Source organism: Apus apus, chromosome 2 (assembly GCF_020740795.1).
Source record: "Apus apus isolate bApuApu2 chromosome 2, bApuApu2.pri.cur, whole genome shotgun sequence".
Taxonomy (NCBI): domain Eukaryota; kingdom Metazoa; phylum Chordata; class Aves; order Apodiformes; family Apodidae; genus Apus; species Apus apus.
In genome coordinates, this window is record NC_067283.1 from 109,258,312 (window position 1) to 109,282,705 (window position 24,394).

The following is a 24,394-nucleotide window of genomic DNA, read 5'->3' on the forward strand; positions in this document are numbered from 1 at the left end:
CTGTCAATGTAATAACGCAAATTTCTGGATCTAGCTAGGTCAGATTTTCAACAGAGTGTAAGGGAAGCACTTGAACTAAGTCTGAAAAAGCTAGGGACCTTGGCAAGTAAGTGCTTGGAGACAGGGACACAGAGCTAGCTTGGTAACCACAAAATACCAAATCCAGAAGAAGGACTGTTATCGTGGCCCCTCCCAGGGCCTAATGCTATTGCACTCACCCACAGTGGTAAGTCAGGTGTGCCTAACTGATGCTTTCACAATCCTATGTAAAATAGCACCACAAAGATATATCTTCTGGTATAGCTTAGGACTATGTTGAGAAGTCCTACTGCTTGAGCATGACTTGGGAAGAAGACACTGAAGAAAGGTATACTGTTTACAGAAACCTCTGAATACATGCTGAAAAACAGACTCTGGATGATAGACACGTGGGACCTTTTAACCTGCAAAGCCATGTACTGTTGTCCTCAATTTTCATTTCTAATCCTCAGTGAAAGAGTATTTACTTGAGAAGCTTTGAGCAGAAGTGATCAAAAGCATGTTTCAAATGTGTGATGCCCAAGTTTCAGGATTATTGGATTCATATTCCAGACAGGAAAGGATACCATGTGTGTGTAACAGCACTTTGGTCAAACTCTTTTGCCAAACTGCATTTGCCCAGTAAGGCATGGATTGCCGCAAGACAAGCCCTAAGAGCCCTGTACATGATGCTAGATTATTTAAATGTAAAAGACAGTTGAGACACAGTTGCACCAAAAACTAGACCTGGTAAGCTCACCACTGGGGGTGCCTACACCAAACCCCTTTGCCAACCAGAGAAACACAGTCTCCAGGGGAGCGGTTTGAGTGCAGACCAGCACTCCACGGGCCGGCAGGGAGGCGTCTCTGTCCATGGTACCCACAGAGGAAGCACTGGAATAACAGCTCTGGTCCACGATCTTGCTGTTAAGGTGGGAGTTTGGGTTCACACCATATGAGGTCCTTGGTGAACACACACAGTAGATAAGACCACCAAAGCTATCCTTGCCAGTATGTCCTAAGAGAATAATCTGCCTCTTTTAGCGATAGAAAATCAAGCTAAAATAAGAGGAAAACAGGAACCAAAACTGACAAAAAAAGATTAAATGAGAGACATACAGGAAGCACTTAAGAGTCCCCTGGAATTCCCCACCACTTGCTTCCTCTCTCACCTTCAAACATAATAAGAGTTCTGGCTTTTTCAATTAATGCTCATGAACAGGTTTATTACAGGGGTTTCTCGAGTCAAGAGTAACAGCTCCATGATACAGACAGCAGCTGCTTTCATTTACAAGGGGTCATCAACAGACAATTCAGGAAGTGCAACAGGCTGCTTTTAAAGTACCCAGGAGGTGAAGATCTACTGGTTTTATGACTGATTAACAATTTCAAGAGCAAAGATTAATGGTTTCCAAGCAAAAGGGGGAGGAGTTTATGCCTCCTGGCCCATGTTGGCTATTTATCATGGATCTACTGTCTCTCAAGGTAAGTACTAGGGGTTCTGAAGAACAGCAAGAAGGCTATGCAGCCTACTTTCACAGCTTTCAGCTCCAGCATACACAAGTTCCCTTCACATCTGAGCAGTACAAAGCTACCCATAGAAGTATTTATACAAAATTTTGATATGAAAATCTAAGAATGCAGTTATCAAAACCTTCATCTATCCTCCCTAGAAACACACAGTTCTGAATATGAAGCTCTGTAGGGCAGATTCTCCAAATTGTTATGACTTTTGCAGGACTTGGCCACTCTGTAGCGCATATAGATCTTTCATCCACTTTGAATTCAAAATTATGATCTTTGTAGACAGGCTGTAGTTACCACACTGTTCCCCTTTTTCCTAAATATCAGGGATTTGGAGTTACAGACACGGGTCCTCAACCATGTAATTCTGAAAGGGTATGAGTCCACAACTTACAAACTCAAAGAACTGCATTGAACTACCATGTGTATTGCCTGGGACAGGAAACTGGAGGAGAGCGTCTGCTTTCCACTGTCTCAAAGAGAATGCCATTTTGTGGAAAAGAAGTCAGAAGTTTTTGGCCCAAAGCAAATGGAAAAGTAGAAGCATGTCCCTGTCCTACAGCAAGGGGAAGCCGTCTAAGGAAGAGAGGCCTAAGCTCAAGTTCCCAGTCCAAGCACTGTTTGTCCTCCATTCAATAACTGTGTAATGTAAAATCCATATGCAGTCCTTGGGGCAGGAATCCTCAAGAGAAACAGGGTGACTCTCTCAAGTGAAGTAACTGTACTTGGCAAACAGTGTTTGGCAGTGTGCCACTAACTGCAATGAGGCAGATAAATATGCTTTTGGTGCATCACAGATTTAACTTCTTAGGGTCCTTGTCCTCAGAAGCACTTCTATCAAGCCCAAATGGTTCTCTGTACCACAGAAATGACCAAGGACCCTTGCCATGTATCTTTCCTCCAAACAGCCAGTGGAAACTGAGAAAACAGTTGCAAGATCTGCAATATATTTGGCCAGCTCTTGTATTCTTTTGCTAGCAGGAAGAGCAATTCTACCTAGGATATCAAAGCATGACAATGCCAAGTGTTCACAAGATTTATCTTCTAGTTTCACTGTTCACAGCATACACCCTTTGGAACAAAATCCTCTGGAAAGTTCTCAAGTCTTCTACCGGAAGAGATGGTCCTGGCATTACCAACTTACTCAGAAAGACGAAAGACTCCTGGGCATGAGGAAGAAAAGAGGTAAGAGAATGAGACCATTATAGTGGAATCTCTGTTACCTCCCATTTGGGAAGTCCATGATCACTCGTGTTGTGTGATGTTTGTGAAGCTGTTGCTAGGTAGCACAACCACTTATTTCTAGACATGCAGAAGGTGTTTCTCAACCACACAGAAGGATGATATCCATGAAAATAATTTTGGTCATAACTGGAAACACAGAAATGTGGACCTAGCTAGAAGTTCCCAGCCTAGTGCTACTGCAGTGCTGATGAAGAGCAGCACTCAAAACTACTAATGTCCAACACATCTGCTGGAATTATTTTCAGATGGCATGCTAGAGGAAACTGATCAGAGCTGGAGAGTAGGACTGCATCTCTGCATTGGCAGTGGACACACAGCTATAGCCAGTAACCTTTTCAACATCAGAAGCAACTTAGGGGACAAGATGAATGGCTCTCAGTTCTACTTGACATACTTACTCAACCTGTCAAAGCTCCAGCACTAAGCTAGCTCTCAAAGCATAAAACTAAGTCTACCTAATCACCTAAAGGAAAAATAAATATCCCCAATGGAGAAACAGCTCATGTCCTTTACCTAAGAACACCCTTAGCCTTGAAGCTAGAAATGCATATGATTCAGTAGCCTACTTTCTGACAAGTTTTACAGCCTGTGATGCCGATGGGGCTAGTAAAGAAGTCATGTAACAGACACTAGGACTACTGACATTCAGGTGGAGGATGGCAGGCTTGTGTACCAGCACCTCCCTTGCTGTTGAGTTATCCACAACTCAGCAAAATAGACTGGCATGTGAACGGCATGTTTGACTGCAATCAAAACAACACCACAGGGTGATCCTTTTTCTAGCATTACTCTGGTTATGACTGAGGCTTCTGATGCCAAAGTGACCTATGCAATCTTCAAGAGAACCAAGCTTGAGCTGAACACCTCTGAACAGAGTCACAGGAGAGACACGTACCATGTATCCAGGGGAGACTTCATAAGAGTACAACCCCTGAGCATTTGGACTAAAAGCAGACATCTTGAGTGCTATTATGCAGCTCGTGCAGGACAGCCAGGTGATCAGGACCAGTCAGCATGAGTTCATGAAAGGCAGGTCCTGCCTGATGAACTTAATCTCCTTCTATGACAAGGTGACCCGTTTAGTGTGTGAGGGAAAGGCTGTGAGTGTTGTTTACCTGGACCTTAGTAAAGCCTTCAACACTGTTTCTCACAGCATTCTCTTGGAGAAACTGGCTACATACAGCCTAGTCTTTGCTAGGTAAAAAACTGGCTGGATGGCTGGGCCCAAACAGTTCTGGTAAATGGAGTAAAATCCAGCTGGCGGCTGGTCACAAGTGGCATGTCCCAGGGCTCAGTGTTGGGGCCAGTTTTGTTTAATATCTTTATCAGTTATCTGGATGAGGGGATTGAGTGCACCCTCAGTAAGTATGAAGATGATACTAAGTTGGGACGGAGTGCTGATATGCCTGAGGGTAGGATGGCTTCACAGCAGATCTATAGAGTGGACTGATGGGTCAAAGCCAACTGTATGAGGTTCAACAAGGCCAAGTGCTGGGTCTTGCACTTGGGTCACAACAACCCCATGCAATGCAACATGATGGGGGAAGAGTGGCTGTAAAACTGCCCAGAGTAAAAGGACCTGGAAGTGTTGATCAACAGCCAGCTGAATGTGAGCCAGCAGTGTGCCCAGGTGGCCAAGAAGGCCAACAGCATCTTGGCTTGTATCAGGAATAGTGTGCCCAGAAGGATTAGGAAAGTGATTGTTCCCCTTTACTTGGCACTTGTGAAGCTGCATCTTGAGCACTGTGTTCAGTTCTGGGCCTGTCACTACAAGAAGGACATTGAGGTTCTGAAGTGGGTGCAAAGAATGATGGCAAAGCTGGTGAGGGGCTAGAGAACAAGTCTTACAAGCAGTATCTGAGGGAACTGGGGCTGTTTAGCATGGAGAAAAAGAGGCTGAGGGGAGAACTTTTCTCTCTCTACAACCAACTCAAAGGAGGTTGTAGCAATGTGGTGGTTGGTTTCTTCTCCCTAGTAACTAGCCACAAGACAACAGTAAATCATCTTGTGCCAGAGGAGTTTTAGATTAGATGCTTGAAGAAACTTTTTCACTGAAAGGGTTATTAAACACTGGAACAGGCTGCCCAAGGAGGTGGTTGAACCATCATCCCTGGAGGTGTTTAAAAGATGTGTAGATGTGGTGCCTAGGAATATGGTTTAGCATTGGACTTGGCAGAGTTAGGTTAATGGTTCGACTTGATGATCTTAAAGGTTTTTTCCAACAAGAACAATTCTGTGAAAGGTGAAAGAAACAGCATAAAGCACTGTGAAGGGACAAGATATTATAAAACAAGCAGAAGAAGACTAGGGAAGTTGTCTGACAAATTGTATGCCACCAACAGCATATATGGCAGCACTGCAAAAGGTTACGTTTTCTTTTCCTGTTGGCAGAAGGAAAGAACGTGAAGTTGAGGGTTTATTAGTAGAGCATCGTGTTTGATCCTGCATGCATGTTTCTACAGTGAGATTCAAACTGACATACTAGGACATCAGGTTGATAGACATGGTAACTAGATCCTTTACTTAGACACAGAACTTAGAGGATGACAATGTGCAATTAGTTCATAAGTTATTAAATGGAAATGCTGCAGGAAGGATAGAGTGAGAAAAAAATTAACATCAGAGAGAAACACTATTAAATCAATATTTTTCTTGTAATCTTTTGAAATTACTAGATTAATATAGTTCAGCATTTTATCTGCCCATGTAATACAAGTATTGCAATGAATTTTTTTTTTACTTTTCCCTGTTATTCATTATCGGTATTCCACAAACAGCACAGGAATTGTCAGCAACTAACATAAATAAATCAACACCTTTTCAGAGAAAGTTTCAGTGAAGGAATTTCAGATGATAGCAAAAAATATTACTAAATACCTCATGAAAGGCCTACTCCACTCCACACTGAATTCAATGAGAATATTTTCATTGACTTCAATGGATATTGGATCAGACCCAAAGTGAAAAGATCGCTAGCACACACACTAGGATAAAAAAACAGCTATACCCTCCCCTAGAAAAAGAACATGAGTTCAATTCAAACAACAGATTACAGGAAGAAACCAGCTGGGGAGAACTTTTTTCTCATCCTTTGAAAATCATCTGCAAGAGAATAGCAATTCAAGATCCTGAGAGCTATATCTCACAGAGTTTTAAGTAACTCTCTTGTCCCACTGTCCTCTGAATAGGTGGGGGTGACTGTCACTTTGAGAGATTGGGACCACTGTTTAATAAACCAGCTCCCTTCTCCCCATTGCTGTCTTTGGTTGAGAGTACAGAAGGAAGATTCAATAATGTAATTTTACTCCTCCCACTAAAGTGTAAAAGCTTCAGAAGAACACATCTAACATTTTCAAATGCAAAACCTATAAGCCTCAGTATTAATATGAGAACTTAACAGGAGCAAGCCCCATTCTCAAGCATGTTACAAGGTTGGAAGAATTAAGGGCAGTCAAGACACTATGACACTCAATGTTTCATACTCAGAGTTTTACCAATGGGTTACCATAAACCACTACTGTTTTGCCGCCCTGTTTGCTCTATCAACGTAATTGTTGATTTTACCCTGTATAATTATATGGAAAATGACCCTACAACTGGGTCAACCCAAACAACTGTTTCAGGCAGTCCAATCTCTACCCATGCACTACCACAGGTCCCCTTGAAAGAGAGGCAAAGATATTTTTTGGAACTTAGACAATTTTCTTCAAGGTTCACTTTCATTCCCTTATCTTCTGACATCATACATTATTCCTGCCTTTACTACTTCCTGCACTCCAAGTTGATTAATCCAGCACACTTGTTTTCACTCTCATTTAGCAACACAACTCTCAGCAAGAGAACTTCTGCGTTCAAGCGCACTGCTCAGGGACTCTTCCTACCTACTGCTTCCCCTACTTGGTTTTCTTCAGTTCCTTAACCCAACTGGGCAAGTACTGCTCAGTGCACTCTCCTTTCAGATTCAAAGCACAGAAACCACTTGGTAGAACTGGGAAGAAGGGGCACCATGAAAAAACATGAATAAATGGGATCTGAGGCAGTAAAGGGAAGATCCAGAGGATCAGGGCAGGGAGATCCCACTCTGTGGGAGACGGAAGGAAAAGACAAGCTAAAGTCACTAATTTTTCAACACCAAAAGAGCAAAAGAGAGGAGATGTATGAAGGAGAGAAAAAATTACATTGTTTTAAAGTTAAGAGAGAATATCCATACTGCTAAAACACATGAGCAATATGGACTAATATATCCTAGAAGTTTGTAGAAGTGATTAGGGAATGGCAGAACCAACTGTATCTGAAGTTAGAAAAACATTTTACAGGCAAGAAAAGGCAAAGTGATATATTAATAACAGTAAACATTTCTTGCTGCAGCAGATTTTCATCTTCCATGATCTGAAGTTGAGATTAAAACCATTTGACAAATTCACATTACTTCCTCAACTTTCCTTCTGTTCCTGCGCACTTCTGCTCACCTTCTTTTCACACTTCATCCTCAAGAGCAGTACTGCTACTTTATTTTTATGTCATCCTGCCAGGACTTAACCTATGGACCTACTGGTATCAAAAATAAATCAGAAAGCTCTCCAAAGATAAGCACACCACACAACTTTCTAAAACCATTCTCAAATAGGAAGGATGGCTTTCCTTGTTTACAAAGGCATAATAAAGAAAGGTTTTTAACATAACAGTACAATACATATATTTTACACTGTAGTAGCTAAAACTGAAGTACCATCTAATAAAAAATAAAAATGTCTTTCTGAACCTACTTGGACCTACAGTGCATACCATCAAAAGACCTTCAAAATATAAAGGGCAAAAGTACTCCAGCAGATTTCAAGTGTTTTCCTAGATAAGGAGCCTTGTATACAATCATTTCAATGAGGAACCTAGGTAGGCTACAGGTCCATTCACCAACTCTGCTCAACTCAGTAGTATACGAACAGCACCCAGTTCTGCCCCTTGACTAAAGTCAGGATTTTATTTTCCCTCTAACAATTTGCTTCTTTCCTCTCAACTTTCAGTTATTGATTATTATACAGTCATTTGTAGATAAAAGATTAGACTAATGCAACATCCAGCCCAGATCTGCAACATGCCATTGTGCAAATTCATGCATTATGCGGTTGCACTTAAACCCCACTTACAAATTCCTTCTGCATACACAGTTGACTTACGAAAACACGTCTAAGTAAAATACAGAAAGCTGTACAGTATGGATCTACAAAATACACACAGCAGCCAGGCACAGACAGCTAATGAACACTTTAAATACAGTGACAATGTAGTAATTATCCATACATTCTTCAGTATGAAGAAAATATATAGTGCTCCATTTACAGTATAATCTTGTCCCAGAATCTGTTTATAAAGGTCCCACCCAAGCATTCAAGTGCAACAGTTAAAGAACTGAGAAAGGAGGAAAGAGATCAGAAGCAGAGGATGGGAATCAGAAATAGAACAGTGCAAGAAGCCACAAAGTGATAAGTATTGTTTACCTGTCAGTTGACATTGATTAATCTTGTGTTCTGTGATATCACTCAGTGACTCAAACACCTGGAGGCAGCTGTCACAGCTGTGCACAGCTTCTTCTTCTAACTCCTCCCCTTCATCCGGCCTTTTCTTACAGTCTAGCACTTCTCCATCTTCTGTCTTGTCCTCTAGCGTACAGGTAGGGTCTGAAAGAAAATCAAGACCATGATGTCAGGCATCTAAGAAGATGGACCTTTAAAAATTAAAAAACAACAACAACAACAAAACAAAAACAATCAAGATAGGTTACTGTAGTAAAGATGAGAAGAAACATACTTGGCATGAGCCTGTGGCACACCACAGAATTTATTGCTAAATAAGCAAAGAAGGCTTTTTCCTATTTTTTTTTTTTTTTTCCTAATCTCAACGAAAGGAGAATTTGTTCTACTCCCACAAACTCAGCTCAAATTCTCACTCAAGCATGCTTCATTGTTTCGTGCTTCAATGTTAGGTTTGTCAATTTTATCAAAGCTATTGAAGTTGCTTTGATCATTGTAAGAAAGTATAAGCCACCTACGCAATTAGTTTTCAATGAAAGGAAAAATCAAATCAATGAGTGTACAGGAACTTATTTCACTGTTAACTACAGCGTTTCACAGGAAATTACCAGAATTAAAAGACTAGCAAATTTGATGTACATAAACATGAAATTAATCTTGATTTTACAACCCACTCCAATATTCCATCACCACACTATCTGACACAAGTAAAGCCCTGGAAAGATTATACACCGGGCCAAAATGCTTTGAACTTGTGACTTCGGACAAACCTGATAAACTTCTTGTATTTGCCAGATCACGGACAACTGGAAACTAACTATTGTAAAACCTAAATAGTGCACAAGAAAACCTCTGTCTTTTTGACATACTAACAAGCATTTTGGGGATAGAAGGACAGCTCTAGCCTCAGAGCAGCATTCCTAAGTCCAGCTGCAGCTTCTAAACTGGAAGAAAGATGTGGTCTCACCAACATTTCCTATGCACAGACAAGCCACACCGCTCACTGCACTACCTTGGCTCTGCAGATGACCAGCACAGACAGAGCGAGATATTGCAAAGCCTAGAACCTTTCCTCCTCTGAGGAGGAGCAGAGTAGCTTTAACTACTCCTGACTTTTTGCCCACTTTACTAAAAGCCTCCTTCAAAAGACAGAAATAAAACAATCTGTCTTCCCTAATAAAGCAAGCTGGCACTTAACTTTGTTTTTCCTTGGGAACCACACTACAACAAGTGAAATGTAGAAGAAAAATGGTTGTGTGCGTTCCAGCAAAAGGAATGCAAGCGTTTCACCACTTTTCCCTTTTCTGTTTTGGCTGCCTCATCATTCCTTTTAGATACTTGAGACAGCTAAAGCTGAAGCAAGTCATTTTAGAAAACAAGGACAAACTCACATAATAACAGGAGACTGGGCAAGTACATTTTAAGACGTTATGCTCTTTAGCCAAACGGGTGACTAACCAGGAGCAGGCTTCTTGTCCACAGCAACACTGAGGTGGTATCTGTGAACCCGCTTCATTTAGTGTTGCAATTGTATAGGCACAACAATGCACAACAACTTGAGAGGAACTAAAACATGCTAACACCAAATTCATATTAGAATGGGGAAGGGATTAGGAGAAGGATGATTCTACTTTAAACTACTCTTAAACCCTCTCTCAGACCCCTACAGTGATGCGGGCTCAGCCATCCCTGAACTTGCCACTGCGCACAAAGAGCAGGCGTTCTTGCTGCCCTCAGCCAAGGTCAAGGCTCTCATCATCTTCCTACATCCTTTGGTCCACACTGCTGCACCCTGCCCTTCAACTGTAAAAACACAGACAGACCCGCAACCAGAAACTGGACATGACCCATGTCAAAAAGTCTTCCTCATGCTATGCAGCTCATGATCAAAACTGAGAAATTTCTTCGACAGGGGTAAAGGGCAGAATTTATTTTTAAGAAAATTCTATTACAGAGGGAAAACAGATTAACTTTTAGAAATAAAAAAACCACATTCTGAAGGCAAAAATATATTTGCTGTGCAAGAATCCTGCCTATACACTGGGTGCAATCCTTATATATGACAAATTATATTAACGAAGTTCTTTCAAGAGTGAAAACTTCCACTTGGGCAGCTACTTCCAAACAGAGGAGCAGCCTGCAAATTCTAACCCTAAAAAGGAATGCTGATTAAATAGAAGGATTTTATGGCATTTTAGCCATTGCTGAATGTTCTGAACCTAGTAACTTCCATTACTACTTCTTTTTCCAAGGTATTTTGCAAGATTAATAAAAGTAGCTAGGAGATCACCAGGTTACAAGCGATTAAGAAAAAATAAATAATTGTCTTAACTGTTGCAAACTGACCTCAACATCATTGAACTCTTGTTGGAAGGCAGCATGTGCACATCACATACTATTAGTTGTTAAGTTCAAGCTCCCAGTTTCATCTCATAAAACTGACAGCACTCAGGGAAATGTGGGCACTGGGTTTGAATTTTAACATGAGTATTTAAATGCTGCACATAAAGTTTACAGACCTGTTTGTTTTAAAATAAGGACATTGTCTGACTCTGTTTTAAGTACAATGCTGAAGAAAAGGGAGGGGAGGGAATTCTCAAGACTTATTCAGAAACACTTGCACTTCACAGGAATTCAGCAATGCACACACACGTAGGCACACATGCACCCCTTAGTGCACAAAAGCTTAAAGAATCACTCAATTTAAAGCTTTCTTACTATGAGACCAGTTATTAAAATTAGAATAATTTTAAGACTAATAAATGTTTTGCTTCTCCTTCTGCATTTGCAGATATAAACTCTATAGGGACAGAAGTCAGTCAAGCTTATTCCCTTCTGCTGCAACTTTAGAATACATGCTCTAGCCAACTGGCACATTTGTTTTTAGGTCAACACTTAAGTGGGACCCTCTGGGAGCTAGGTTCGAGTTTAGTCTACGACAGCTTTGTGAAATGAGTTCTGGCAGTCTCAGCCCCTCTCAATGAATGCATTTCCACTGTGATCTGCTTCCGTGAAAAGATGTCACCCCCATAATAAAAAGATACTTAAAGGGAGAAAATGTCATTTGGATGCTTGGTGAATAGGTAGCTTTTCCATTACAACAAAAAGTATGTTCCATCAAGAGCTGGTATAACCTTAAATAGTTACTTAAACTGGGGATAAGCTGCCTTATTTGAGCTACTCTTTTGAAAGACTAGAATAAAGCATATTTTACAAATGCAATATGCATTCATCTATACTTTCTCCTTAACCTCTTGTTCAAAGCTCATGCCCAAACACAGACTTCAGGGCAAATGTTATTATCTCCCACATTTCTTTCTCCCCAGTATCTGCAATAATCACAGCCACAATTCCCTCAACAAAGATCATCTTTATAGTAAGAATAAGGTATTCCAGCCTTTCCAAATGCCACTGTAATTTCCAGATGCTTCCCTGCCCTATTTCAGAGGTTGCCATGCACCAACTGAAATGCATTGATACACATCAGCAGCAATACACACATCAACTCCATCTGCAGATATCATTAAAAATTATCTAGTATGAAAAGCAGAGTTACTTTTTTGGAACAGAAATAAATTCAGCCTATTAAGGCACTTAAGAAAAAAATGAAGAAAAAGAACAGTTGTCTTGTGTTACTTATTATGTTAACATTATTTATAAATGGAAATTAAAAGAAGCATGATTTTCTCATTACTGTGTTCCCTGGCAGGTGGTTCTCCCTTTGCCTTCTTCCTCCTCTTCATAAGGGATGTTATTGCTGTAACTCAGTCTAATAAAACTGAAACTTTGAGGAAAATGAATAATTGCATTTGCTTAAAAGTGTCGGAGGCAATAAAGCCATGGACTTCAATTAATTTCAAGTATGGGAGCGGTTTAAGGGCAACCAGCAGAAATTCTATTCTGCCCATGTAAAAATGAGGTTTCACCACATTTACTTTTTATAACCCATATAAAAGTCAAGTAAAAGTAATGAATATCTAAAAGTCATCTCAGTAGACTGGCAAAGATTATCTGTATTCTTGAACCTCATCTTACTTATTTCTGCCTATGCTACAAGGATCCATAGCTAATCACAACTAAAACATCAAACTAGCAAGAAAACAGCCTCCTTTCCAATCCATTTCCCTGCCTTGCAGCAGACCTCCTTCCAAGCCACTTCTGCATGGAAAAGTGCTGGCAAAAGAAAGGAAAACTTAGATCATGTGGTTATAATTATTACCAGGCAAGGAATATTTCTTCAGCTCAGTGGTAAAGTAAAATTCTGTCACTCTCTGCTCCCAATAGTGTCCATCGCAAAACAACTGCCTCATTAAATCTCTGCAGTAAGATTAATATGCCGTAGCTGCACTACATTTATAACTTGGTACTCTATAAAAAGCACATTTAATGGCTAGAGCCAGAGCTTAGATACAAAGTATTACTATAAAAACTTCTGGCAGTGTGTACACAGTGTGGGCCTTCTGTAGTGCCTGCCCTATCAGAAGGTTTTTTGTTTTTAGTATTGGCACTGCATTCTTGCTATAGAGAAAAACAGAATGTTAAATCTTGACTCAAAACAGACAAAGAACAACACAGGACATAATGGAAAACAAATAACTAGCATGACAACTTAACCATTGAGAATTATTTTAAGAAAAAAATGCAGAAAAGCAACCATTCCTTGTAATACTGACTTCCACTTTTGCAGTCCCCTATTTTTCAAGTTCATGTGTCTACAGCAGTACTTGTTTGCTTTTTTTCAAGTTTGCAGATAGCTAAATGGAGACATAAGTACATTCAGAGGAGTTTGAGAAACTTTCCATTAAATAAGCAGAGAACTCTCTCACTTTTATTTCCTCTTTTCAAACAGTATTGTTTATGTGCAGAGCCACTAGAACCTATAAAAGGCACCAAACACAAACCCAAAGGACACACACACAAGAGAAATATAGTCTTCTAGTCAACGAAAAAATTAACTGCATCCTTCACCTTCATAAGAGGAATGACTCCAACTGTTCTCAAACAAATTACCTACACATATTCCAAGATGACTAGCCTTCTAGGAATATCCTTAAGGAGCCAGCCCTTACACCAAAAGGTGACCTCAGCTGAATGAATGAGACTATTCAGATGAGTCAGTCCTGCTCTTCAGTTAATATTCTGTGGAATCACTACCAAAGACAGAAGCGAAGTATATTTTGCATTCTTAGAACCGTATTAGAGAATAAGAGAGTCCCTGTCATTGGGAATTAACAACTATTTCTGTATGATTATTAACAATACATAACCCTGTGATCCTTACTCAAACAACAGCTTTGTCTACCAATCTCACTGATTTAAAATTATGGAGCCCTAAATTAATCCCCAACTGGTAAGAAATTACACAAACAATTCTAAAATAAATTACCCTTATCGACATATTTTACAAATACAAAAATAAATTAACTAGAATGAATATTCAAGCTCATCTGAAATGGCACAGGGTGGGGCTTTATGTGGGTGATGTATAGAAGGATTCTTGTTAACAAAACAAAAAAAAAGAATATCATGCTACACTTCAGAAACATCTTACTTTCAGTTGGCTGACCTACAAAAAGCAGAATTTCTAATTCTCAGGAATTGAAAGGTGAGGGGAAAGGGATGTTATTTTCCACTGCAAGACCCAAGAATGCATTCTAAGCTGAAATGGAGAAGGAAGAGTGCAGATTGTGCAAAATTACCCTGATTCAAAAATCCCTCACACTGTTGTCAAATGGAAAGCAAGCACTAATGAAGGAATTCAGCATTACCAGTCTGTGCGGCTGTAAGTCCCACACCTGCCTGTTGGTCCTCTGTTTCATTTTCTTCTACTGTCAGAAAAAGGTAAACAAAACAAAAACAAAACAACAAAAAAAAATATGTTAGGTAGGTAGCTGAACTGTTTCAAGCATCTTTATACCAGCTTCAGTTCAGAAAGCCAGTAATGCTTGTACAACATGGGCAAGAAAAGCTGCACTGCAAAGTGCGAAAGTGTAGACCAGAGCAAAACAGAACATGTTGCTGCATGGAAGCTACAAATCTGAGAACAGAGGGACCAAATCGGTTTCATGGCTTAAAAACCAAATCAAATTTCCTCTGGGATATTTGTCTTCAATGCACTCTACTATATTTGATTATGGCAGTAAATGAGAGAATAATTCTGGGCTTTAAGATTCTGTTCTCTCCACACGGATAAGAGAAAGCCTTCTCCTGGCAGACGGGAGAGGTGTGTGTGCTAATTCATACACAAGCTTTAAAAAAATAATAATACTCCTATATTCGGTAGCAAACATCTCAGCAGTGCAGACAGCCTTGCAAAGGAGAACTAACCCCATGCTGTTTTACTGTATACACCATGCCAGCATCTTTCCCTTGGCTCACAGCTTTCCAGAGCAGTAGAACTAAAAACAATACAATTCTTGTCAGATTCACTATTCAAAACTTGTTGGGCGAGAGTGAACCTAACAAGAGCCATTCCGCTGCTACTTTGAAAAATTAGAGAGAGCTGTTCTCATATGCTCTGATATGATGCCTAAGTAAGATTGACTCTCCCAAAGCAAAAGTAAGGGAAGAGCTAAAAGGCAGAACCACTTCGGTTTTGTTCTCCCAAAGACTGAGTGAGCTCTTTGAGTTAGAGAGCAGCAGAGAGAAAAGAATTCATACTCCCTCCACAGGGGAAAAAGCTGAAAGGGGAAAGACGGCACTTTTACAGCATTTCCACTCCCAAGAATTCAAACCTCAAAAATAATCATGCAACTGAGTTAAAATCGAAAGATTTAGGTGAGGTTTTTTTCCCCTGGTTCTTGGGACAAGAGAGTGCAACACTTAGGGTCACATATAAATCTAGACACATATTCAAAAGAAGAGATACATATACACACTCCACAGGTACCTCTTTTCCTCCTCCGCCAACCCCAAGGCTTCATACAACTGGTTGTTTCTAGAATCTGAGTTTCTAGAAAAAAAACACCAGTTTTCATAAGGACACTCTTAGGACACCAGAAACTTGAAACACAGTGCATATATTAGATAGAGTCAAGTACAGTCTCTCGAGGACTCTAAACAATCTCTATCTCTGTCCCAGAGCTGTGCTTACTAAGCTCACTCTTCTCATCAACCAAGACCTGATAAAGTTTCCCCAGCCCTGAAGTAAGTCAAGTATTTCATAAAATACAATTTTATGAGTTGACTGCTTCAGTTAAACTTGTATTTTGCAGCCATGAAGTTACCAGTACTTCAGCTGTGATAAAACCGTATGATTGCCTTTGTTATGCTGAAGCAATCACCCCAGCAGTCCTCACAGGTAAAGGAAACTGGGCAGACAAAGAAAGCAAGGGGAAAAGCTCATGAAAAGCTGAGGTTTGGGGAACGTGGTCAAATGCAAACTGAGGTAAACAGAAAGATTTCTTTGTGGGGTAGCACAGATCAGTAAGACTTGTTACTACAGCAGGAAAAATACTGAATACAATTAGCATACAGATTAAAAAAAGAGATACTGCCTTTTGTGATCCCCTCAATGTTCCCAGTGAAATCTCTGCAGCAGCCCAACCCGACCCTGTTTATGCCTACCACCAGCTGATGACGTGTCCAAAAAATGATCTCAGCAATTAGCTCTAAAACTCAACATTAGTAAACTTTTCCATCTCTCAAGAGGAAACTCATCTTGGTCATCAATACCTACTGATCAACATTACTGAAGGTTGTAGAAGTATTGATTATCTACCGATGAAATCCTCAACCACAATCCATGTCATAAGTCAGTCCAGAAAGGCTATTTCAAAACTCCACCATTTTTAAACCTCAAGGTGGAATTGAGGTGCTCAAACATGAACTTTTCAAGAACAGATTTCCAAGTGGGAAACTTGACAATGAAGCAGCTACCTGCTAATAAGCAAACAAGATCTGCTTGTTTTAAGTAGTTCTCCATTTAAAAGTGGATGCAAACTAAAATGCAAGAGTTCATGTCTTCTGTTGCTCCACACTGAACGTCTACTGCCACCAGCTGCAGTACCAGAATCTCTTGCTGCTATTGAGAAGCGACTGCACACCAATATGTGCTCAGCTTTGCACTGCTGACTAAGAGGTACAGCAAACATTTTTATGTCTTAAAATAGAAAAAAAAAAAAAAACAAAACACAGATACTGCCTGACAAATTGTTTTCAGGTATGTAATTTTGTAATGTGAAAACATGACAGTGTATGCTTTGTGAAACCGAATGTCTAAAACTTCCTTGGTATTTCAGGATACGAAAATTCTGTGAGAGCTGAGGTTTGCTTTCAACAAAGGCTGACCACTATGTCTTTATTACACTAAAAAAAGGAAACAATTACCAGAGTAGGTAACTTTGTGTTTAGCATCTTTCTAAACTGTTGTTCAAGCCCTTTAAGGATTCTCAGTCACAACAGAACCAAGTAGGTCACAACAGGCCATGGCACAAAGACTTGCTAATAATATTCAACTAGACTGATACATGTGTCAGGAAAATGTAAACCTTATTTAGGGGGAAATATGGTAAAAGAAATAAGAAAACTACCCCACAAAGCCTACAGAATTAAGGAAATCTTAGCATTAGCACAAATCATCTAAGAAATAGCGTATCATTGTCCTTTGCATTAAGTTAGATCATTCCTGCAACTAGAATGGGTATTTGTTACATTAAGTAAGTGACAGCTGTTAGCATCCGATAAGCTCTTGATTAGCACTCTATGTCTTTCCACAACCAGACTCTGAAAACTTCAATGTTAATTCAGATCTCAGGCCACTGTTAAACACCTTTGACTATGAAAGGTAGTGTGACATGCAGCCAACATTAACTTCCATTAAAAAAAATCGGTACCATTTTCTGTCAGAAAAGGAAGGCAACTTTAAACAGAACTCATATAGAGAAATGCTTTAAATTTTGCTAACCAAAAACATTTCTCTAGCACTAGCATGACATGTAACTAAAAATAGCCACAAGGATGACACACTGACAAAACAGTAGCATGTGTGCACTATTATTAATTCAAACATTGAAATTATAGATACTCAAGGACTGTAATTCTGTAATTGTGCATAGGAATGCCATCTTCATTACAGCATATACTACATCCTAGCATAAGGTAAGATAAATTCTAGATAACAAAATCATAGAATACTAGTAAAAGGAGAGGCCTCAGAAAACCAGAACAATAGCTTACAAATCCCGACCATGAATAAGTGATGTTACTGCTGAACAGCACTTCTAGATACATGTGAAATAATGTTGTCATGAAAGCAACAATATTCCTTGTGCCTACAACTGTGTTTATGCCAAGTCACCTGTTTTGTTAGCTGTAGAAATATTTCTCAATTGACTTATCTGTTCCTTAAACCAACAAACCATCAAGTCTCTACTACATATTTTCTCAGTGCAACTTTTGAAAAACAAAACAAACAGGAACCCCAAATAGTAAAATTTTTTTAAAAGACCAGATCACCACAGCAACTATGGCATCACGATTCTGAGCTCAATTTAAATATATATATATATGTCCCAGTAAGTGAAAATGGAATTCCAGTATATTAGTTCTATCTCCCATTATAAAAGCTTGTGGGTTGGATAGATATCAGTTGTAAATTTTTACTGCAAAAATGTATCTCTAAACTGAGACTGTATCTATGTGAAAGGTTAGGACATTTCCACTTCTGTACAGCCAGTGTCCAAGGCAAACCCTGGTTACAGGTCAGAGCACCTCTCATGCTTAGACTGCTGAAAGTCAACACTAAGACTAACTGTTCCTTTTTAAAGAAAAAAAAAACAATTAACAGATCAAGTAGTACCATCAAGAACAACCAATGAGGAAAACCTGTGGGAATTTTGATACAGAGGTCCTAAAAATAGAATTAATCTCCTGACTGCTCTACAGCAACACCTGCTGATCAATGAGGATTTCGCCCCTTTGCTTAGTCTCTTCACAGGACCTGTGGTTAGCTTATAAAAGAGGGAGATTATTTTATGAAGTTAGTATGAACTATACACAGACTTTCTAGCTTGAAAAATCTCATTCATATTCTACTGACTAACCAGTATTCTCTTTCACTGAAGAGTTAATCTGTAGATTTAGCACCCTAAGGAAGAGCACAAGTCATTTCTGGTTGATGCCTGGGAAAAGCCTTGCATGGAAGAGAAAGGGATAAAATTAGAAATGTGAAAAAGGACGTTTTCACTGAAAGGGAAGTCTTTTGGAGAACTCTGGCTATGATTTATGGCTTCTGAGCTATTACAAACCATAATAAAATAAAAGTTAAAGATAATTGAAAAAAGCCTATTTTCTTCTAGTCTATGTGGGTTAATAAATTTTTTAAAAGAAAAAAAAAACTGCCCCAAATGCCTGAGCCTCTTTTCAGTTTGTTAAACAAAACAGGAGAAGCTACATACCCCAAAATAAACTATAAAAATAGACGGCTATTGATTTATCCCCTCCTAAAACATATTCCTTGAGAGATGTGGGGGGAAAAAAAAAAAATCTGAAAAAACCCTAATATAGCAACTAGGACTGTAGGGTAGGGAGTTTAGAATATGTATTTTTAACTTGCACTTTGCATTTCCTATGATTCAATACTTAATCTATACATTTCCATTAGCATATGATTAGTAATTCAATTTAAAGCCATCTTCACACAAAACCCTTTTTCTTAGGATGGTAACTTTGCCAAGTGCATCTTCAATCTACATGTTTGAATAATTTTTGCAGACAAGTAATAGAGACACTAGCTGTATTAGCATAATCAATACACAATTTACTGAGTTACCCAGACAGAACAGAAATAAAATGTGTGTGCCATTATTTCAGTAGCTATAAATGACTGTAACTTCTGGAAATATCTCTACTTCTTTCCATCCTCCTCATGGCCACGTAAAAACCAAGAGGATATTCATACTGCCACCATCTACAGGTAGATATCAAGTATGATTAGATAGATTAATCACATAGCAGAAGGCAAATTTAAGAGCCAGTTACAGGACATGCTGAGTATCCTCTAACCCTATTAAAGTCATCAGATTTTGAAGAGATGTTTTGCACTTTGCAATAACATGCTGTGGAAATAGATCTCCAAAAGGGTTCAGTCAGGATACAAAACTGAAATTAAAGAAGTTACAGAGTAGTATTAAATGCAGAATCAGATGTCAATGCATTGCCTCCTAGGGCTACACCTTCCTCTGCTTTCTTCTCTCCCTAGGTACCACAGATGCTCTAACTCACCTTTCAAACTCATCTCGCCAACACATGCAAGTGCAGGATTTCACACCTGGCTACGCCACATGTAAGCACCAATTCAGTGGGTGACTCCTGGAAGTCAACAACCATTTCAGGCTGCTTCATAATGTCCTTCACGATAAATAGAATTCATAAGCAGTAAGAACTACAAAGGAAGTATATCTGAACACCTTCATCTAGTATCAATGCACATGTATCAGCTACCAGCCAGAAACCTGATAACCATTTTGACTCCCAAATGTATACACGCCCAATGACTTTAGTGCAAGAAGAGTCAGAAAAGGAAATACATTGGCATGTTATCATTCAAAAATATCTACGTTCCAGAACTCTATTGAAAATCAGTTCTGTGTGTGTAGCTGCAACTGCACAATAACCCAATTAATCATACACATGATTATTTGTATTTCTGAATTGTTTTTCTTTATGCAGTGACATACACCCCTTCCTATTTCTACCCTCCCCAGCATTGTAACAGCATTCTCTTGATACTTAGAGATTAATTTTTTCCTTAAAATATTCCTGTTATATAAATAAATTTTCTTCTTGCGTTTCTTTTTCCAGAAGCCCCTCATAGCATTCATATTTTGTACTCCTCTCTTTAGTCTGTTCCAATACTGAGCTTAGAGGTTTTTTTCTCCTAATGTTATTCTCGTAGAAAGACTGAACTAGGAGTTCCCAATTAGACTGCAGTGGTTGGAAAATATTATTCTTATGCTAAAATAAAGTATTTTCCTAAGCAGCACATAAACATGAAAGTAATAAATATACTTAAGTGGAAAGAAATTACGCTTAAGAAATCCTTTGGTTATTCTTCCAACCCTTGATCTCAGGGATGACAGTATCCAAATGTGACAGCCTAAAGACGTCCAGTTTTACATAACATTGTGTGCAGAAAAGGCAGAAGATGCTCTTTCCTGCAGCTGAGGGAGAATTCTACAGAAAGCCCACAGCTAGGGGTGGGGAAGGAATTTTATTTTTTTCTGAATACCTCAGGTAGTAGATCAATAATCTTGCCCAAAATGTTTTTTTGCCTCCCTAAATGTGCATCTTTTAACAAGCCTAAGCCACATCTACATATACCCATATTTTTATTGTTTAAAGTAAGCTAACAATGGTATGATATATTTTTTAAGTACTTTTTTTTTTTTTCCCAAAGAACCTTTACATTTTTTATAAACCTCAAGTAAATTCCAGACATCCCTAAGATTCTCGGTCAGGCAATGTAACAGATTATAATGGATTTCCAAGTCAGATGGAGGACCATGGTGAGAATTAACAAAGCAAGAGGAATCTCTCTGGGAGTCAATTCTTAATTACCATGGTCAGGACTTTTAGCTGTCCTGCCTCTCTGAAACTGAGTACTTCACCTCCATTCCTGACAATGCGACAGTCCATTTTGAGGAAATTAGGAGCCCAAGATAAATTTTAAGCCTAATTACAAACCCAAATACTTAATATGTATGTTTTCAGAGTGATTCCTCTCAGTATAGCAAAGCTATGTATCACCTAAGCCTCTCTCAAGAGGGACATAACTAAGAATTTCTGGTGCTCCCACAGATCTGTATTTTCAACTGGGATTAGAAAACTGGAATTTCATTAAACACTGTCTACAAAAGCCTAAACTTAGCAACAGAGAGCAATTTGAATCAAACTGATGCATGGGTCACAGAACCTCAAATTAACCAACATTACACAAGTCTGAATACAGGTGATGTAAGGAAGGGCTATGAGGACCTACAGTAAAGGTTACTGTAGATGACCATTGCCTTTGAAAGTTAAGTCGCTTATTTATGTGCCTAAAATGAGGCACTTAAATTTAGAAGTTTGGGTTGTCTGATTCCAACACCAAAACAAAATATATCTTCATGCTTTAGCCATATTGCCTAAAAACATAGCTTTATCTAAATAAAAAAACCCACCTCCTTTTCATTAAGATTATCCCTGAATCACCAGAGATCTCCATTTATTGTATATGAGGGTTTTATAAGTTTCTTTTTTATCCCCTCACACTCCCTGCTCTGTTCTAGAGGACTTTCATGTACAACAGCATTCTGGTCTATATTCACAAAGAAATCTTAGAAGACAAAAAACTAGTGAGGGGACACTGCATCTAAATTACCAGAAGTTGTGCTCAGATGCCACTCAAGTCAGACATTACCTATCAAACCAAAGTCCCACTGCAGTTGGCTAGTGGAAGATTAAGTGTTTCCCTGGTTGCCCTGACTTTGGATGTAGTCTTATGGGCTGTTTTTTCAGAGTTTATATATCCTTCCCTGGTTGCGACAAGATACTGGCAAAAAATGTGTGGGTTGAAATGCCTCTTCCTTTCCCCCTCTTGTCCACATCCATTTGTTATATCATTCACCCAGGATGGGGGTGGCACCAGCTTAACTTTTTCTCTACCAAAAGCACTTGTATTCATGTCATGAGCTACCTAACAAAGAGCACTTAGCCTCAGACTTGAGGTGCTCTCATGTATTGCTGTTGAAGCTGCCATACCTCATCTACAATATTCACTGAACTAAAAATGAGGAGATTTGGCATGGCACTATCCTTGTGGTTAGGGCACTGACATGGGAAGTGGAACACGTGAACTCCAGTTCTAGTGTCACTGAAATAATTCATTAGAAGTAATATTGCCGTAAGTATCTGGCAGACCAGGACCCAGGTCTCCTCTTTCTCCATTGGTAGTCAAGCCATTAGAGCCACAAGTCTTGTGTATAAGCACTCCTTTTCACCCTCTTGTCCAACAAAACTACATGGGAATTACAAGGGAAATATCATTGACAAAAATAAAAGGGCAACTCATGCTCATAGCACAATGTGCTACGTAATGACTGATGTACTCCCTGTGACATACAGACTCCAACACGCTTAGACAAAGCACTGAACAGAACCCCTGCCTCTCACATTCCAGCAGAGAAAATAACTTTCCCTCTTCAGTAACAGAGAGAGCAGCACAACCTCTCAATTTGTTCTAGTTTGTGAAGAAAGGAACGATCTGACCCCTGTCTCCAAAAAGACAGATCAGGTAAGTGACTGCTATGAGATAGATACCCTACGGCACTAAGAGAGACACCCACATCTACAACAGGGGAGGAGCTAAGACACAGTCTTCTTTCCAAGTTTTTCCTACTGTCTTCTTAAGGTAGTTCCTACTCAACAATATTCATAACCCCCTAACCTACCTATGAATTATGTAAAGAATCCAAGCTCCTGGTGCAATATGGCTATTCCACTAGGCAGGCAGCCAGGCACCTGTAAACTAAGCACTGCAATACCAGCATCCTGAAGCATGCAAGCCCCTGGTTTTGGACCTAGCCTTAAAGCCTTCCGACCTTTCTTCATTGATTTACATTTTTATCTGGCTAGCAAGTCTTCTACTCAACAGATTAACCAGAAATTGCAAACCAAATCTTTTCCTGTGCTCTAGCTCTTTATAAGTCATGTAGCACAATGCCCTCCCAGCAGCTGCACAAACAGACCAATAGCAATCCGTTTCCTCCTCCCATCTTCGGAGTTAAAACGTTACATCAGGCATGGATCTTGACATCCTGTTGTCCTGGAACCAGTGAATCAGAAAGTTCCTTCCTCACAATTGTATTCTTTGGAGGTGGAAAATAATTAACTTCCCCACCCCCTCCTCCTTCCTACCACCACTATCAAAGCTAGAAATTCACTTGACGCTATCTAGAAAAAAAAAAAAATATATATAGCCTAGTCTTCCCAAGGACACTGATTCACATCACCCAGTCCAGAAACACAGCAAGTATTTTATATTTGCTTTTAAATTTTATTTCAAGAAGTTAATGTGTCAATTATGGAAGCTGAATTTGATTGGCTACTAAAAGAAGCAAACAAAAAAAACCAAAACACAACACCAAAACCTAAAAAATCTATTATCACGGAATCTGTAGTTTGAAATAAGTTTTCCTGGCAAAATGCTGTCAAAGAACAGTAAGGGCACAACAGGTTTTTATGCAGGGACTACTGCCATCAACTGTACAGTTAACCAGGACATGTAGACTTAAAAGTGCTGTAGCTTTTCCATGGTTGTGTGTAACAACAACCATCTGTGTGAGAAACTAGTAGAGAGATTTTGAATGTCCTGTACGGTCAGGACAAAATTCCTGTTCCAGGTTGTTGCCTTGCATGAAAGAATAAGCTCTCCAAAAACAGGGTTTGGGAAGGAGGGAAAACACCAATATCTCACTATCAACACTCACTATCAACATCCTGTCCATGTTTCCTCAGGGCAAAAGGGCATTCTGCTTCAGCCAATAAGCTGATTAACTAATAACTAGTACTTTCAAATTCATAAGAAGGCTAACTAATGACTGATACTGTATTTTAAAAGGAACCTTAGTAAGCCCCTATTGCATTAAAAAGAAGAAAGCAGAGGGGAGGGAACTCCCTATACCAACAGATATATAAATGATTTTAAGAAATATTGAAGGACTAAAAATCCTAACCTTAGAAAGAAAAATTGTACCTATATTTAAAAGTGAAAGTATCAGATTAATCACTCAAAACACCCCTCTGTCTTGCTCCCATTATAAAAAAGAAGGGGGAAAAACAAAATGAAAACATATTCCCCCAAAATCTGAAGTTTCAGTTGGCTTTAATTGTGCAGAATCAGTAGCTAACAATCCTACAGCCCCTTTGAGTATACATTATATGGATTCAACTGTACAAAGAAAAGTTCCAGTACAGCATGCACAGCATCCCTCTAGCTATAGATTTAAAAATCTAAGAGGCTCAAACATGCACACATATAGAACATGGATAACCTAGAACAAATCCTGAAAAAGGAGTGGAAAAAAATCTTCTACATCTTT

General features: G+C 39.2%; 1 protein-coding gene across 9 annotated transcripts in view; it reads right to left on the minus strand.

Moving 5' to 3' along the window:
* ZNF521 (zinc finger protein 521) overlaps window positions 1–24,394 on the minus strand; it is a 232,584-nt gene that overhangs the window by 199,457 nt on the left and 8,733 nt on the right. For 3 of the 9 annotated variants that reach the window (XM_051611336.1, XM_051611332.1, XM_051611337.1), the window contains one exon: window positions 8,283–8,462. Coding sequence is in view for 5 of the 9 variants with exons in the window: in XM_051611332.1 (XP_051467292.1) it covers window positions 8,283–8,462 (180 nt within the window). In the remaining 4 variants the exon portion in view is untranslated. Of the gene's footprint in view, window positions 1–8,282; window positions 8,463–14,083; window positions 14,144–15,204; window positions 15,268–24,394 lie in introns of all 9 variants that reach the window. The other 6 variants (XM_051611335.1, XM_051611331.1, XM_051611333.1 and 3 more) reach the window with 4 other exon arrangements.